The sequence below is a fragment of the Toxorhynchites rutilus genome, chromosome 2 (assembly GCF_029784135.1).
Source record: "Toxorhynchites rutilus septentrionalis strain SRP chromosome 2, ASM2978413v1, whole genome shotgun sequence".
Taxonomy (NCBI): Eukaryota; Metazoa; Arthropoda; class Insecta; order Diptera; family Culicidae; genus Toxorhynchites; species Toxorhynchites rutilus.
The window spans coordinates 331,197,992-331,215,043 of NC_073745.1; the positions used below are offsets into that span (position 1 = coordinate 331,197,992).

General features: G+C 37.9%; 1 protein-coding gene across 18 annotated transcripts in view; it reads right to left on the reverse strand.

Moving 5' to 3' along the window:
- LOC129771859 (serine/threonine-protein kinase mig-15) overlaps window positions 1-17,052 on the reverse strand; it is a 184,028-nt gene that overhangs the window by 42,522 nt on the left and 124,454 nt on the right. For 13 of the 18 annotated variants that reach the window (XM_055775954.1, XM_055775955.1, XM_055775958.1 and 10 more), the window contains 5 exons: window positions 10,896-11,007; window positions 10,593-10,821; window positions 10,098-10,337; window positions 8,890-8,910; window positions 5,225-5,619 (listed from right to left, as the gene is read on the reverse strand). In XM_055775954.1, the coding sequence (XP_055631929.1) occupies window positions 5,225-5,619; window positions 8,890-8,910; window positions 10,098-10,337; window positions 10,593-10,821; window positions 10,896-11,007 (997 nt within the window). The remainder of the gene's footprint in view (window positions 1-5,224; window positions 5,620-8,889; window positions 8,911-10,097; window positions 10,338-10,592; window positions 10,822-10,895; window positions 11,008-17,052) is intronic. The other 5 variants (XM_055775972.1, XM_055775961.1, XM_055775963.1 and 2 more) reach the window with 4 other exon arrangements.

Sequence of the window (17,052 nt, forward strand, 5' to 3'; positions counted from 1 at the left end):
AAATTGAAAGAGTAATTTGAATAAGCACTAGTTATATCATAAATTCCTTGCAACGAATTTGATTTTTATGCGCCAACCTTTGAGAGAGGCGAGTTTAAAAAACTACATAATTATATTTAGAATATTTTTTTTTGGTTTTCAGTATTTTTATGTTTCTTGAGATATCTCTGCACTTGCTTAACCAAAATTCAATGTATGTCACGTCACAAAAGTAGAGCATTCTTTAAATTTATTAACTGAACCTAAGTTCAAACAGTTTTATACTTGGGTTTCTCTGAGCAATCAATGAGGGTCAACAACCCCCAAAATTTGGTTAAGATCGGTCCACAAATAGAGGAGAAACAACTGTCTCCAGAAGTTGTTGTCACGACAGGCAAAGTATACGATCCATTCCAGCGTGATGTAACAGCATTTAGACTCACTACAAACTTGTTTTTACGCTTTCATGTATAAATCACACAAAATTAAACAATGATATAGTGTAATCGAGAAACTTTCCTACAGGAATCATCAGTTGGAGTTTTTTTTTCTAGTTAGATTGGCTTGTTGCCTGTCAAATACTTTTGTGACGAAACAACACCTGACTTTTTACTGTTTCGGATCGTTAAACATTAATGTTTGAAACGGAACCGAAACCGTTTCAAAACATACAAATGAACTTTCTTCTATGTTCTGTCAACTATAGATGAACGTAGATTCCACAATACAGAATTGATTCTTGTTTCGACCTCCGGTTTGCTGGTAGTAGTATTGAATGACAAAAAATATGTGAACCCCATACGATTTGAGTGTTGGTTGCAGGTGTCTTACCAGCGGAAGTAGAATATCGAATTTCGATGCCATTTTAAAGTCGAGGATGTTGATTTCCGGTTCGTTAAAAACGGGTCTAAAAGACCGGAAATGGCATGAAATTCCATAATACGATCGTGAATGGTAGCGTTGGCATATATCCATGGGTACGCGAAGAAGAATGAAAAAAGAGAATAAAGTTTGATAGTGAGCAGATAGGCGAGAGGAAGATAATATTTGAGTGGTAGGAACTTAGCGTTAGAGTGATACAAAATCAAATGCGTTCCCCCTGTAGTGAGCGCCACTCGATGAACCAGGATTGTGCTAGCCATTGATGGCAAGCGCCAGAGTAAGCGTGTTAAACAATCACGATGTAAAAATTGGAGGTCGGTTCAGGATCACCTCCAATTTTCCTAAATAACGGCATGCCGTGTATTACAGGTAACAGGTACATTCAATTTATATAGTTTATTTTTTGATGAACATACCATAAGCAATTACAATTGCCTTGTTTCGCAATGTTTCACAATCTAAAAGAACATTGAACTCATTTTGCATACAGGTCAAAAATATTTCTTCTCTGTTTTTGAACGAAAACGCAAAATGGCGCTAAAACGCTAGAATGAAGACAGACAGAAAGAGTCACCATGTTATCAAATTGTCAGCGTTATGACACCTTTCATTTGACCCTACAAAGAGGAGTAGGTTCAGGTACAACTTATTGACTGTGTGACGTGACAACGCTTCGTGGAGACTCTTTTTCCGCACAGAGTGCGTTGTCACGTCACAAAATGAATGCCAATTTTTCCAATGTTCTTGCGAGTTTTTGAAAAACTGAATATACAGAAATCACCGTTCATCTTTTGTTGACAAATCATAGAACAAAGTTTATTTGTATGTTTTCAAACGGAATTGAAAATACAACATTAATGTTCAAAAGTCGGAAACCGCAAAAAGACAGGTGTTGTCACGTCACAAAAGTATTGGGCTGGCAACAAGCGAATTGAACTGTAAAATATTCTCCAACTAAAGATTCTTGTAGAAAATTTTCTCAATTTTACTTTGATATCGTTTACTATTTGGAAATCGTGTGATTTATACATGAAAACGAGAATAAACCTGTTTTTAGTAAGTCAAAACGTTGTCACGTCACGCTGAAATGGGTCAATATAAAAATATATCAGCTAACACGGATCTTTTGCTGATATTTCTCCAGCACTTCCCGTATTCGCCCGCACTAGTAATCTGCCGTTGCTCATTTATTCCCTAACTGCTAACTGATTAACTGGATGTACTTGTCGTAACAATTAAAACATTTCAGGACATTCTTCTTCTTCTTCTTCAATGGCACTAACGTTCCTAGAGGAACTTCGCCGTCTCAACGTAGTATTACTTGCGTCATTTTTATTAGTACTTAGTTGAGATTTCTATGCCAAATAACACGCCTTGAATGCATTCTGAGTGACAAGCTCTAGAATACGCGTGATCACAGTGCAAGTCGGAGGAAATTTCTTTGACGAAAAATTCTCCCGACCAGAACGGGAATCGAACCCGAACACCCGGCATGTTAGTTATGACGCTAACCACTCGGCCAAGGGAGCACCATTTCAGGACATGAAGATTACAAATAAAAAGGTCACCATGATCACCGTGTCTCGCTAAAATCGTCTATATGAAAATGATGGAAGCAAAGTTGTACGTTAAATATTCTTCGCTAATTTGGTATACCACATTAACTTGGTGATTATCCGAATAAAAAGGAATATAAAGAAACTGTCTGTAAAATGCGTGCTCCTGTTCATTCTAGGAAATGGCGTTCGGTTGAAGCCGATTGAACAGCTCAGATGTCGCCAAAATGTCATTTTAATATTGCCTTAATACAGGTCGGACTCGATTATCCGGAGTATTGATTTTTTTTCACTCTGGATAATCGAATCCTCCGGATAATCTAGTCAAAACATTTTTTTTCTTTATTTGTTTTTTTGTATGTATTTTTCGTTTTTTGAAAATAAAAGAGGAATTTGATTTTTGATTCATCCCCTTGAAGTCAGGAAAATTTTTTTTTCTCACATGAAAAAATTTAATTTATCCAGATTCTCTCAGGAGGTGATAGACGAAAATATTTAATGAAAAAATCCTCCTACGCATATGTTCGAATTTCAACAATGACAGAGTTACAGACCTTTTTTATGTTTCGGACTCTGTTGCTTCAAACTGGCTCTACATTAAGAAGTACGCTACGGAAGACGATTCTGATGCTTTCATTTGAAAGATGAGAAAATTTAGTACAGAATATAGTAGTGGAGCAACTAAATTAGTGAATTTTAATAACATTTTGGAAGTGAAACACTTAGAAGTTAATAATTTTTAATGTGTTATTATTAATTTTCTCCTAAACATTATTATTTAACTAGATTGTTTCTATCAATTGAAATTAAGTTCTTTAACCGCTCCACAGTTTGTTCTTTGACGCACAACTTCTATCTTTCTTAATTTGGCTGCAATATCGATATAAACAATTCCTGGTGAAAATTCAAGCAAAATCTTCAAAAATCACGATTTTTACCCCACTGTACATGTAATAGCCACTTAAACTTCACCTTCACGTTGAAAGGTTACATTTCTTCTTGAAATAAGCCATATTTGAAATATAAAAAAATATTTTTTTCCAAACTGAATATAATCGAGTCCAAAACTGTATATAATCGAATCACAAATCGAGAATCGATTTGAATAGTTTTTCTCGTTTGTTTGGTCAATTTTTATGAGATAGCGCACTAATCTTACATTCTCTAGTTCATCATTATTTTTCAGAATCGTGGAAAACTGTTGTCTTTAAATTGACTACTAAGCAGCACCAGCACAGTTCCCGCTAGTCATTTATATCGACGGATATTAATCGCTTGGAATTAACTTCTTCCCAGATTTCCGCTGTGGAAGTAAGACACTTCAATTCGACTTTCAACCAACGGAATTAAGATTGAATTGATTGGTTTTTTTTTTTCATTATAGAGGTTTCGAACAACAAATTGAAAAAGGCCTATTAGAAGATCATTACGGTTGAAGAGATTCCTCATCCAGCTCCAAATACCATTCAAGGAGTTGTACATGAGGCGGATTCAATAGAAATAGACTATGATAACATTTGAAAACTTAGCTACGAATTCTAATAGAAAATCGTGACAAGAAGCTACACTATGCAGCAACTTTCGGAAGAATGAACAACCCGAACTTAATCCAAAATTGTCGCGTTGTCATATCACCTACGCAATAGTGAACCCCACAACCAGAAAGATCAATAACACCGTATCATATGAGCTCGATAGATGGACGCGAAATCGAACAGCCAGTTTCAGTAGACTCAGATCATAACCATGGTAAACGTATTGCGATGCAAACTGCCACTGGTCAAATTCTATTGATATTATATTTCCAAATGTTCAGTGAATTTTTGACAACTGTATTTTGGCTCGTTGCCGATTTTTGCCTATTCCAATCCAACAGCGCCCATTGGGTTGAATGAGCTTGGGTTCCATGAACCCATGATCCGTCACCAGTGATGACCCCTCTGGAGCAAATCTGGGTAGACGCGGACAGAGTCCAACTGCTCCTTAGCAGTATTAATGAGATGTTGTTTTTAATTGAAATTGAGTAATTTTAGTACGAATTTTGCGGCGACCAGTCTCATGTTCAAATCATTAGCAAACATTGGATGGTCAGCAACATCTCTAACAACGATAAGCATTCGGACCATAGTAGCTTAACCATATACCACAGTCAATATTCGGAATGCGTCCGCGCAATAAATTTGGTTTTTTACACAAAATATGATATAGAAACCTTAAATTGTTCAAAATGGCAATATTATGATGATGCCACAGTCACTGTACTCGTCTGGTATGACCCTGTAACTTCTACCTATTCTCAGATCTCAAGAGAACAAGCAAACGGTGATAGAACAAAATCTTTGTAGATTCTTCTCGAAAATTAGAAGTGGAACAGAGAAGAATATATCATTTCTGAGAGAGACCAAATTTAACTTGATTACATTAAGAAGAGAATGTTCTTATTTTTTGATCAAACCTCGTACGACGCATGAGGAATCTTGGAACCTGTATTGGGTGGTTGAGTGTTTATCCCTATGTAAGATGTGAGTCCGAAATCTTCGGTAACAACACCTTTATTCGACGAAGTACGCATATGTGTATTGTTTTACGTTGTGTAAACTTACGATATACCCTATTATTCAATATTAAATTCAACAAAAAAATCCCACCGAGAGACACTGGTACTAGCTAAACCTACAACTGATCCTACCGATGATTTTTTATCTGTACATGATTTTTTTTCGCAGAATGCGTAAAAGCGATTTCGAACACAATGGCTACATGAACATCATGGACAAATGAGATGTGTGTGGTACACGTATACTTACAGCGGTTTTGGCGGATCGCTGGCCAGCAGCGTGCCGTCGTTTCGCGCCCGATCGTTCGGTTCCTCCGGTTCCGAGTCCGAGTCGGAACTCTCGATCGGATCGAGCGGGTTGATCGGATGAGCGTGATGGTGATTATTATTATTGTTATTACCGAGGCCGCCGCTGCTGCTGTTGTTATTGCCGTTGGATGCGGCGACCCCGGGCTTACCGCTACTGGCACTACTGCTGGAATGCTGCTGCTGTTGCTGCGTCTGTTGCGATTGTTGCTGCTGCTGCTGCTGTTGCTGTGGTTGGGGCTGCTGTCTGTTGCTCCGAGGAGGCGCTTCCGGCTGGGCCTGCTGTGACTGTTGGGAGACGCCCAATTCATTTAGTTGTGCGGCTAACATGTCCAAATCCTATGCGTGGGTAGGAAGTGGATTCGTGTGTTTGTGTGTGTGTGTGTGTGCATTTGTGTGTATGTACGTGTGGGGAATTGGTCGGTATGTTTCGTGAAGAAGGTTGGTTGGTTGGCGTGTGGTGGTGACGGGACGGGTTGACGTGTATTCGTTGAACGGGGCGGGGCAAGAGTTGGACGGACAAAAGTGAACCGATTAGGAATCTTGTGAATCTCTTACATTCTCATATTCATCCCATCCCGGTTTGGGATGACAGCAGTACATTTTTTTTCTTGGCAGGAGATTTGGAATAGAATAAGCACGCGCCAAAATAATAATAAAAAAGTATGCTCATTACTGAACAAGCGGTTATTCCACACTAGTTGACACGTTTTGTGGTGGACTGAAGCTCTTTCAATCAGTTTTGTATGTTTGTTTTTGGCTACAGAACATCGGAACGGTGTGTGACAACATATCAAAAGCGTTACTAGAACTTAAAACAAAAAGTTTGTTATTGCGCACTAAAACGAAACGGAAACTTGCAATGTTTCTTATGATTGTGAAGTAGTCTTGAAAGAAGCAGATTATCGTACACTCCAAGCAAAGGTGTCACGATATCACAAGCGTACTTGGAAACATGAATAAGAGTTGATTCCTGAAGGATGGATATATTTAGGTGACGATGAGCGTGATTCCGTGCGTTAATAACAGCTGGATGCCACGTATATCTCTCTCAGTATTTTCGCAACTAATAGAATTCGGTAGAATTCCGAAAACGAGCGGCCAGCATCATTTAACGCAACGGCTGGATATGAATGATGGATCACTACATGTTACTGTGATTACGTATGGGATGTGGGGGAGGTTATGATGAAAGATGGGCGGCGCGAATGGAGGGAAAAAAGTGATACATGCCGAGATGGAGCTGAGGCGCGAAATTATTTTGGAATGGTTTAAGGAAGCGAAAGGAAATTCGCCACGACGCCACGACGAGTGACGTGAGTGGAGCACAACATCTGACGGGACCGTGACAATCTTTTCCATTAGATTACAGCCGTAATAAAGTTTGCTGATGTCTATTGGATTATCGTGCTCTTGCCGTAGAAGCTTGTGAGCGAAGTTATGAGGGCGTGTGATTTCAACGTTTAAAATTCTTATCTTTTTTTGGACAGGTCCAAAACATGGTAAAGTGCCTTCATAATCAAGCTCACGAAAAAGATGGAATACAAGGCAGATGGAATCTCGCAGAGGTGACGAACGCAGAAGAGCAATTCCAAAAGAAATCGACAAATGACAAAACATGAGTATTTCTTATTCGAATGGAAGTTTATATTCCGTTTGGGTTGGAGGAAATTTGAGTTTTCCACAGCATTTAGGAATTTTTTGACTCAAGTGTAACTTTTGAAAAGGGCGTATTGATTCTAGTAACAGAAATCTTTAATTATTTATATCTCAAAAACTATAAGACCTACCGAAATAGTGCCTTAGAAAGAGTTATAGAGTATTGACGTCCAAACGTGAAAAACATATTCACTGAGAAAAAAGCATAGTACTCTTTTTTTATTTACACAAAAAAAAACTTTAATTTGCAATATTTAAAATACATATTGTTTTAATTTTTTTTAAATTTTCATATAAAATAGAAGTTATGTAGAAAATTTACAAAATGGGTACAAGATGGTAAAACTATTTTAGACGAACTTTGTGAAACATCGATTTTTTTTATAAATTTTCGAAACTTCGAATTTTTGCCATACAAATGAAGCATAAATTTCCGCATAACTCAAGAACTAATTAAGAAAATGGAATCAAACTTGGCACATAGAGCTTTTAGGGATCGATAAACGATTCTCTGGTGGTGCGACACTCCTCCCCCTCCCTAAGGGGAGGCTGCCATACAAATCAAACACAAATTTCTGCATAACTCGAGAATTAATCAAGCATATCGAGCCAAATTCGGCATGTGGAGGTTTCTATGTTGAACATACACTCCTCCCCCTCTCTAAGGGAGAGGGGGGGCTACCATACAGATGAAGCATAAGTTTCTGCATAACTCAAGAACTAATCAAGCAAATGGAACCAATTTCGGTATATGGAGGTTATAGGGAGCAATCAATGTTTCTATGGTGGTTTGACACTCCTCCCCCACCCTAAGGGGGGGGGGGGGAAGGCTTCATTACTCGAGAATCAATCACGCAAACGGAACCATATTTGGCATGTGAGGTTTTAGGGAGCAATAAATGTTCCTATGGTGGCTCGAAACACCTATCCCCTCGCTACTGCCACACAAATGAAACACAAACTTCTGCATAACTCGAGAACTTATCAAGCAAATGGAACCAAATTTGGGATGTGAGGGTTTTTGGGTACGAAAAATGTTTCTATGATGGTATGACAGCCCTCCCTCATAATGGGAAAATTTGCGAAAATTTAATTCCCATATGTTCTAAAATTTCATAGTGACAAGCGCCAAGCCATTTGATGTTTGGGCTAACGAAATTGATCTTTGTTCGAAAGTGGAAATCTGATTTTATAATGACGAATTTTGGTAGAAGTACTAGGAATTTTATAGTGAAAGATAATTTTAAAGGGTAGATTAGAAGATCAATCAATGAACAGTTCTGCGATTGGACCCATGAACGTGCGCTTAGTAGGAAAACGTGGATATGATAACGAAAAATAAATTTTGGGCGGGACGAAAGGCGGGAGGAAAATTTATAAAAGTTTGTCAAAAATAGTTTTATCATCTTGTACCCATCTTGTACATTTTCTACATGACTTCTATTTTATATGAAAAAATTAGAAAAAAAATAAAGAATATGTTTTATTGCAAATTACAGTTTTTTTTGTAAATAAGAAACAAGTAATGATTGTTTTTCTAAGTGTATATTTTTTCACGTTTGAACATCAACATGCTATAACTCTTTCTAAGACACTATTTCGGTAGGAGTCATAGTTTTTGAGATATAAACTATCAAAAAATTCTCTGACTAAAATCGATGCGCTATTTTCAAAAGTTACACTTGAGTCAAAAAGAACTCATATTTCTTCCAACCCAAATGGAATACAAACTTTCGTTCGAATCGAAAATACAAGTTTTTAAAATCGGCAATTTTAGTTCGAATTCATTTGGAATTGCACAGAGAGAACATGAATCTTCGGTCATTGTATAGAAAAAAAAATAAGGGAACACTACTAGCGACAGCGAAATACTTTCTAGAGGCAGGCAGGCTGAGAGGTAGGCAAAATGATAATACACGAAAAGGAAGAAACGGAAGTAACAAAACTTACCTCTGGTCGTCGTGGTGGCAGCTGATGATGTTTTTTTTTTCGTGTGTGTAGTAGTAGAAGTAGTAGCAGGAGTAGAAGTAGTTTGTAACCAGCAAATACACATTGCGTCACAGTGTGTGGAGTACGGGTACATAAATTGTATATATATATATATATTTTTTTTTATACAACAGTAAATATTTTTTGTGTAAACATTTAAAAAAAAAACAACAACAAAAAAATCAAGTTCAAATCCACAGAATATACAAATAGTAACAGAGTTTAGTCAAACAGAAAGTTAAAGTGTGAATACCAGACAGAGTGATAGTAGTATTGAAGATGTGTATTTGCAGAGTTTGGTTGTGAAGTGAGATTTGTAACATCAACGTGTATCCAGGTTTGCAGTATAAGTGGTTGGTTCAGGAGGTTCCATCATCATCATCATCATTCACCCAATCATAATAGCATATGGCGTTTGATACATTCATGTGAATTACCGAACACGACAGATACATAAAAAAGAGAGAAAAAAGAGAAACAAATTGTTCACCGAAACCAATCTTGTCAAATTCTCCACTGTTAGATCGTAAATATAAACCATTGCATATTATAGAAAAATGTTTTTTTTTATCCGGGTGCTCTCCTAATGATATATTCGGTAGGTGCCAGCAAATTAAACTGACTGGGATGGTGCCTTCATTTTGCGTAGATTAAGTAGTTGTGTCGTTTAAAGTTCACATGGATAATCGTAAAAAGTTCTCCTCTATGATGATGGAATTGTGGCGTTCTTTATGCAACTAACGAATATAATTTGTGATTTCCTCAAGCTACTACTACTAGTCAAAGAAAACAGACGAAAGATAAGAAAAGAAACAGGAACAGTTTCGGAAAATAACATCTAAAGAACACACAGATCACAAAAGAAGAAGCATCGATTCTATATCATATGAACGAATTATTGAGCCGAATCGCCAGCAAAGAGTTGAAGCTACACAACGAATAACAGGCGACAAACGAACGCGATCTCTAACGACGGGTCAAGTTGTAACGGCAGTCAAACAGTGTGGGCGGAGTCCACCTCAACTGGTAGTAATTATTTACCGCACATTTCAATCAATACTGAAGAAGCGTATGGCGAAATCAGAACGTAGCTAAAGCCTGAGTAGGGGCAGTAGAAGTAGGTAGAGAGGGATCTGGTGCTGCAGCGCATGGCCAACCATCAGACTTACCATTGGTTTGAAGATGTTCTGAGAGTTTCGTGGTGGTTGCTGTGGCGTCTGTTGCTGGGACGATGGCGGCTGCTGGGGCTGGGAGGACGAACCACTGCCGGAGCGGGGGGTTGGCGGCAAGGGCCGGTTTGCGTTTGCATTTGCCGGCGGATCCGGCACCACTATCAATCGTTGAGGTAGAGCTGGTCGTGACGGGGGTCCCGGTTCCTCGATTGGTTGCGGTTTACTCCGTTCATCGCGCTGAAAATAAGGTGAGATAAATATTATTCGAACTTTGACCAACAAATTTGGAAAACATTTCTTATTTATTTCATTTTTTCCAGATCTCGCTAGCATGAGAATTCCTTCAGCAAAACAAATTCGTGATGACATATGCGTCTCGATGTTAGACCTGATATTCTAGGCCTAGGTTACGAACTTATCATTCAGCCCATGTGTACAACAAACACAGAAACAAAACTAAAAAGTGCATCCAATTTCGGAAATCATCCCTACCGGCTGTGGCTTCTGATTGCGGTTGGCATTCGGTGGCTGCTGCTGTTCGGCATTCTGCATCAGGGTGCGGCCCTCCTGGATCTGCTGGAAATTCCGCCGCAGTGTGTCACCACCGGGCGCCTGGATGATGGACGACGGCTCGCCGGCCGTTTGCACCTCTTCCTCCTCGTTCTCCGAACCCGAGTACCGATAATCGTCACGTTCTTTCTCCTGCTTGCGTTTCTTACACCTGCAACACACATTGGGAGGGGATTTTAGTGTTAAAATGAGACGAAAGCATAGGTTATTTGGGTGTGCTCTTACCTATCGATATGATCTTTCAGCTGTATCCGCACTTGTCGTTCTGTGGGTTGCTCCTTGATGAAGGGGTGCTTCAGTAACTGCTCCGTGTAAGGCCGTTGGTGATAGTCTTTCACTGTAATGAGCACAAATTTAGAACGAAACTCAGTTACAGTCAGGTAAGGAAACAGTTACTTATGCAGCATGTTATTAGTAAAAAATTCGTTTTAAAAAAAAACCATACATGTAAAATGTTCCAAAACATAAAGTGTTCAAATGCAGCGCTCTGCGTTGCCCAGCGTTGGCAGATTATTTTTAAAAGGTGTGTTTCCATAAAGACGTGTCCAATGAATCATCGGCGCCGTTTGCGTTGTGTCTTAGTTTTTAAGTTTTACTTAGTTACTTAGTTTTACAGATTCCGATTACAAATCGACAGATTGCATCGGTCGATCGTTCCAGCAAGCATTCTTAGCTGACATGACGCGACGCAAAAAGCCATATTATGAGTCCGTCTTTAGTCCTTAAGTCCGTCTATAGTGTTTGCAATCACTGAAATTGTACACTGCCCATGTTTGCATAGGAGACGTAATCACCAACACCATTAGTGTTGGGAAGACGCATTTTGGTTGTTTTTTGGCCTACAAGCATAACCATGCCAATTTCCAATGGAATGATCTGTCCAGTTGAAATATATTATCGATAAAAAGAGAGCCTAGATTTTGCGGATTAAAACCTTTTCTTTCCTTCTGGAAAACGCTTGCGTCTATTTATGCGGACAATCAATCGTTTCAATGAACATTTGTTCGTATAGCTAGACGTAATCGCCAGGTTGCTTTGTCTGTAGTGTTAGCATTTACCTTTCCGATAATAGTCAAAACGTCTCCGTCGATAGTTTCAGTTGTTGTCGAATAAAATCAAATAGGTTTGGAAGAAATTCCAATGAACTAACCATCACATGAAGAAATTGAAGGTATTGTCCAAAAAAAACAACTGAAAGATGTTTTAAAGCCTTCATTTAATTTCATTGACCAGCTTCAGCTTCAAAAATCACAAAAGGATTTTATAATTAAAAAAGTTTTGGCTGTAATACCGATACATAAACATGACTATTGGATTGATTTACCAGAGACTCAAATAGGTTAAAGTATTAAGATTAGTTGTATTAGATGAGCAAATAACGAATTATTTATGAAATAGGTTTAAAAAAGAAATATCAATGTGTTTTATTGAACTTGGGTTAAGTATTCAAAATAGATGTTCGCAAAATAAATTAAACGGCTGAATTTGCAGTAAAATTTCTATACTACAGCTGTATCTAAATCCTAATTCCTAAGCTGGATACCATTTAAACTGAAGAAGTATTGTTTAATATTGATAGCGCATGATAAAATGGGCTGTTCATTTATGTAACTGATTATTATAAAAATAAGTAAATTAAACTGACTGGTTATTAAAAGTCTGATGTTTTTACTTACACCAACGTTATCAGTAAATGTTGAGTACGTTGAATTATTCGATATCGAATTTAATGAGTGATAATGCTAAGAACCAATATTATATATATTTTACTACTGATTTGATTGTTTCATTATCTACTTGAAAATTCAAATGCAGAAATTTAAGTTACAACATAAAACGAAATTGCTTCCCTACGTTCATCGCAGTGCAGTGAACAGAGAAAAGTATATTTATATAAGCAATGTTTCAATGGTTTCTTATATTCATCTATTTAAAAATGCTATGTGATAAGATACTATCATGAAAGGCATGTTTGGACTCTTTAAAGAATGTGATTCAATTGTAGATTTAGACTATAGCACATAATACTGGTAATTGTAGATTTTCGAACGATGTATGAAAGCTGTATGGAACTACGTCTGTTATGCGTATCACTATTTTCCGAAAAGGTTTTTTCAAAATTGCTCAAATGTTTTCGAACAAAAAATGTTTGTTCACATGTTGAGCTTACGTATTAGGGGAAAAGGGGAGAATTTGGACCACCTAAGCAAATCGCCTAATATTTCCAAACCAACACGGTCAAAATCAAAAATGTCACATTGTATACTGAGCTACACTTGTTTTCTCTCAATCAATAATGTTTAATCATTATATCAAGCTTCAAATTACCAAATATATAATAAAATAAAAGAGATGATTTTTGGACATTAAAATTTGATGCGAGGTGATTTGGACCGTCTGTGGGGTGATTTGGTCCAGTGTGTGTTTCATCGAAAAAAAAACATACTTATGTTTATGTAAAGTATTTTGGGATGATGTTACAATCAGTGTTTTGGGATCGATACCAGGGGTCTTGGCCAGATTCCAGACCAAGAAAATTGGATTGACACCATCTCGAATTCTGCATGAATCTTTTCACTGTTGTTCGAGCATTTTCAAACACTTTCACTTTCCCTGCTTTGCAATGGGAAAGTTTGCTTTTTCGGTTGCGCGTGACTGTGTTGTGCTTTTAGTTGCACGTCGAAACTTGTTGCTATTAGAAATTATGTCTTGCGCAACTTAGCGCATTTGATGGAAGGATCGGATAATTAAGACTTAAATATGTTTTTTTGACGTAGGACTATGTCTAACCTTTCAATATAGGGGCCATTTCAATATTTTGGTGTAAAAAATACGGGTGGGTAATGTCGTGGACATAACCGGAGAGACGTGGGACCTTCTCACTTCCTTCCTCCACTTTTCATTCGGCGGAAATATCTTAATGCTGAATGGACACCATCGCTGCCGCCGGTAACTGGTTGCTAGCTGACTGATTGTCGAATTGTAATTGATACTAAAACTTTAAACCACAGAACGGACAATGTATGCATCTATTACTCTCGATGCAACATATTATATTTCTATTTCCCAGGTACATTGATTTTGTAGTTCGTGTTAGGGAAACACAGCTCGGTGAGAACAAAAATACCCCCTACTTGCATGTATATTTGCAAAGAGGATTCCCACAGGTACATTGATTTTGAAGTCTGTGTTGGGGAAATCGTAAATCGGGCCAATCAAAACTTGGCAGTTAGGGCGTTTAGATATCGCTTGACATTTTACAATTATTCAACTATTTATCTCATGCAAAATAACATTTTATTAATTATGATAGACGCGTAGAAATATTTCCTATCAATTGATACAAACATCTTTCCGATCTATCAAGAAATGTTCGAGTTATAAGCATTCGGAATCTTTCATTTTTTCCTGCGTGTTCTGTGCTTAGGTTTTCATTTCAACCCCATATACTCCGGTTAGACGTCAAAAGTGTTCAGTTTTTGAACGCTAATACCTCCTCAATTAATGAATGGATTTTGGTTCCAAATACACACATTGATAGGAAATATCCTCAGCAATTGTTAATATGCTACACATTACGGGTTTTCAGCTCATATAAAGTTCAAATTTATGAAAAATTGGAAGAAAGAATTCCCTACTTTCTCATACATTTTGTCTGCGCTCCCGCAGCAAACAGCTATTCATTACAAGCAACCACGGGTACGGGCGAACCGTATAGACAAAGCGAAGGAGGGAGACAAATAAGAGATTATAAATAAATATAGGCGGTCGCTACAACGTTAACTATATGGCTATATAAAGTGAGCTTGGCCACATTCTATCATCGGACGCCAAACAGGAAAGACGCTATCTTGAAATTGATTTTCAGCATAAGAGATTGCTGCATTTTCCGGGGATGTATGCGGTGCGATACCGCAAGAGTGAAAGACAGGAGTTTTAATGGGATGTGGAGCAGGACAGCAATCGAAGTGTGTTAAAAGCGATGGAAGCGTCGCGCAGGGTGAATGAGTGGCTAATCGCGCTCGATTTGATAGAATGCTGAAGTTTTTAAACGATTTTATTTAGCTGTGACATATTTGTATATTTGTATGTAACATGTTTGTCTATGGCACTGTATCACATTAATTGAAATTTGACCCCTTTCCTGTTGACCGGTAGAACTGAAATTTGGAACACACCTTTATCTCTGCAGTCATTATAAAACTGCATATTTCATGATATTGAAATCCAAGATGGCGACCGCTACAAAATGGCGGATTACATATTTTCTCAAAGCCCCATCAATATGGGTATCAAATGAAAGGGATTGACTAGTAGATCACAGTTATTTATGAAAAATGCAAATCCAAAATGGCCGCCACCACAAAATGGCGGATTACATATTATATATGGGTATCAAATGAAGGACTTGGAGGACAGTTATTCATGAGGAGTGCAAAGCCCAATTATATCACGATACCAGACGCTTAATTCCTATTACGATATGCTTGCCATCAAGTATGTGTTCGTTGCCGGCTGAACAATAACCTCTGCAGTGTCCTCTTATGGTAAGAATTTCAACATTTCTCGTCGTCGATTACTTTCTCTGGGGGTAAGTGAAGGACCGTTGCTACGTAAATGAGCCACAAAATTTGGAGGAACATAAAGAAGAAATAACTCGGATTTTCAACAGCATCGAAGTCGTAATGTTAGAGTTGTGCATGAAGAATTTTGTTCACCGTTTACAACGCGTTATCGAAAAAATGGGTGGTCACATCGAAAATGTCCTAAAATAAGCTTTATTTTCGTTTTTTCAAATAAAAGTCGTTTTGTTGTGTGAGCGTTGGATCGGAAAGACCCTGTACACAAACTTGCCTCTCGCTTCAGTGAATGCTGTACCAGAAGGGGAGGGTAGTACATTTATTTATATGTTCAAGCTCATTTAATATTATAAATGAGGATGCCAAAAGATGTGACAAATATTTTTTTGGGGTGTATGAATGTTAATTTACGGTACTGTAGGCCCTAAATCAAACTCAATCTGAAAAGTGCAATCGAGAAAGAAATTATTTGTTGGATCAAAATTCCTTCAATTACGTAAAAAGACATTTTCCACATTTACCTGCTTCTTCTCTTCTAAAACAAACTTTTGGTAAGAATCGCATTATTTCCACACTGTTTTACACTAAGCGGCGGAGAGCGCACATTCTGTGCACCTCTCATCAGTGCTGTAAGGAATTATTGAAATAAATTTTCGTAATAACTTTCCACTCTCAACAGTACAAGAGAAAGAGCCGCGTACGGTTTAACAAAGCTTTGTCATTGCAGTCAAAAATTGCTGTCTCCGACAGAGTCAACTCGCGGTGCCAAAAAGAGATGGTTTTGCCATAATTGGCCTGGCGGAAACTCGACGGACGGACGGACGGACGGAGGCGCCCGTTATCTCAAGCAACATACTTCTTTGGAACGAAAACTTGTAAATATTTAATTAAAATTTCCTTTTTGTTAATATTTACTCGACTACAGACTTTATGGATGCATTTGCTGTGAGTGGAATGAAACTTTTTTGTTTTGTTTTTTGCGGTTCCTCAAAACTTTATTAATTTTATATTGTTGAGGCAAACGACCGGAGAATCTTTCTCTAGAGCCCGAGTCTATAACTCAAAGATTTTAGGAATTATTTTATACAATCTCGAGTCGACATAACTGTGCAATCATTTAATTGGTCGCCTTCTCTCTGGCATATCAGAATTAATCATTTGTGCTATAATGCCGCAATACACGGTCTGTCGATAGTTGCATTCGCACGTTCGAATGAATTATTCAAACTGCACATTTCAGGGGTGATTAATGATTATTTAATAACATCAATTACACGACGTTAGCCGTCATCAAATTTACCACCATATATCTTTCCACGCGCGACCTTAACTCGTCAACAACTGTCGGACCATCCCCCCATCGACAAACGCACGACATTGACGAGTTGGCTGACTAAGTAATACCTTCTCTGCTTGCTTGTAGGGGAGTGGGTGTCACTTGAAGTGTGGAGAATTCTTGGCGGCATCAAAAGTGTAGCCAAAGTGACTCTGGTGTCGTTAACTCATAAAGTAGTGTCGTTTCATCTGATATGTGCATACGAAGGGCTGCCTGTCATATTTGATGGCGAATCAAGCCGAAAGTAGCTTATGCTTCTTTCGAAGTACCATTAAATTTTGATTACGATTATGAATCGTTAAAATCCCATAGAAAGAGCAAAAACATATGGCCTTCGGGCGGCGAATATTATACTAACATTCCTTCTCTTCCTTGACCAAGGTTGCCAACTATAATTTTGAAAAATCAGGGAGAATGAAAATAAAAATCAAGATAGCTCATATTGGTTTGTCCGAAAAGTTAATGT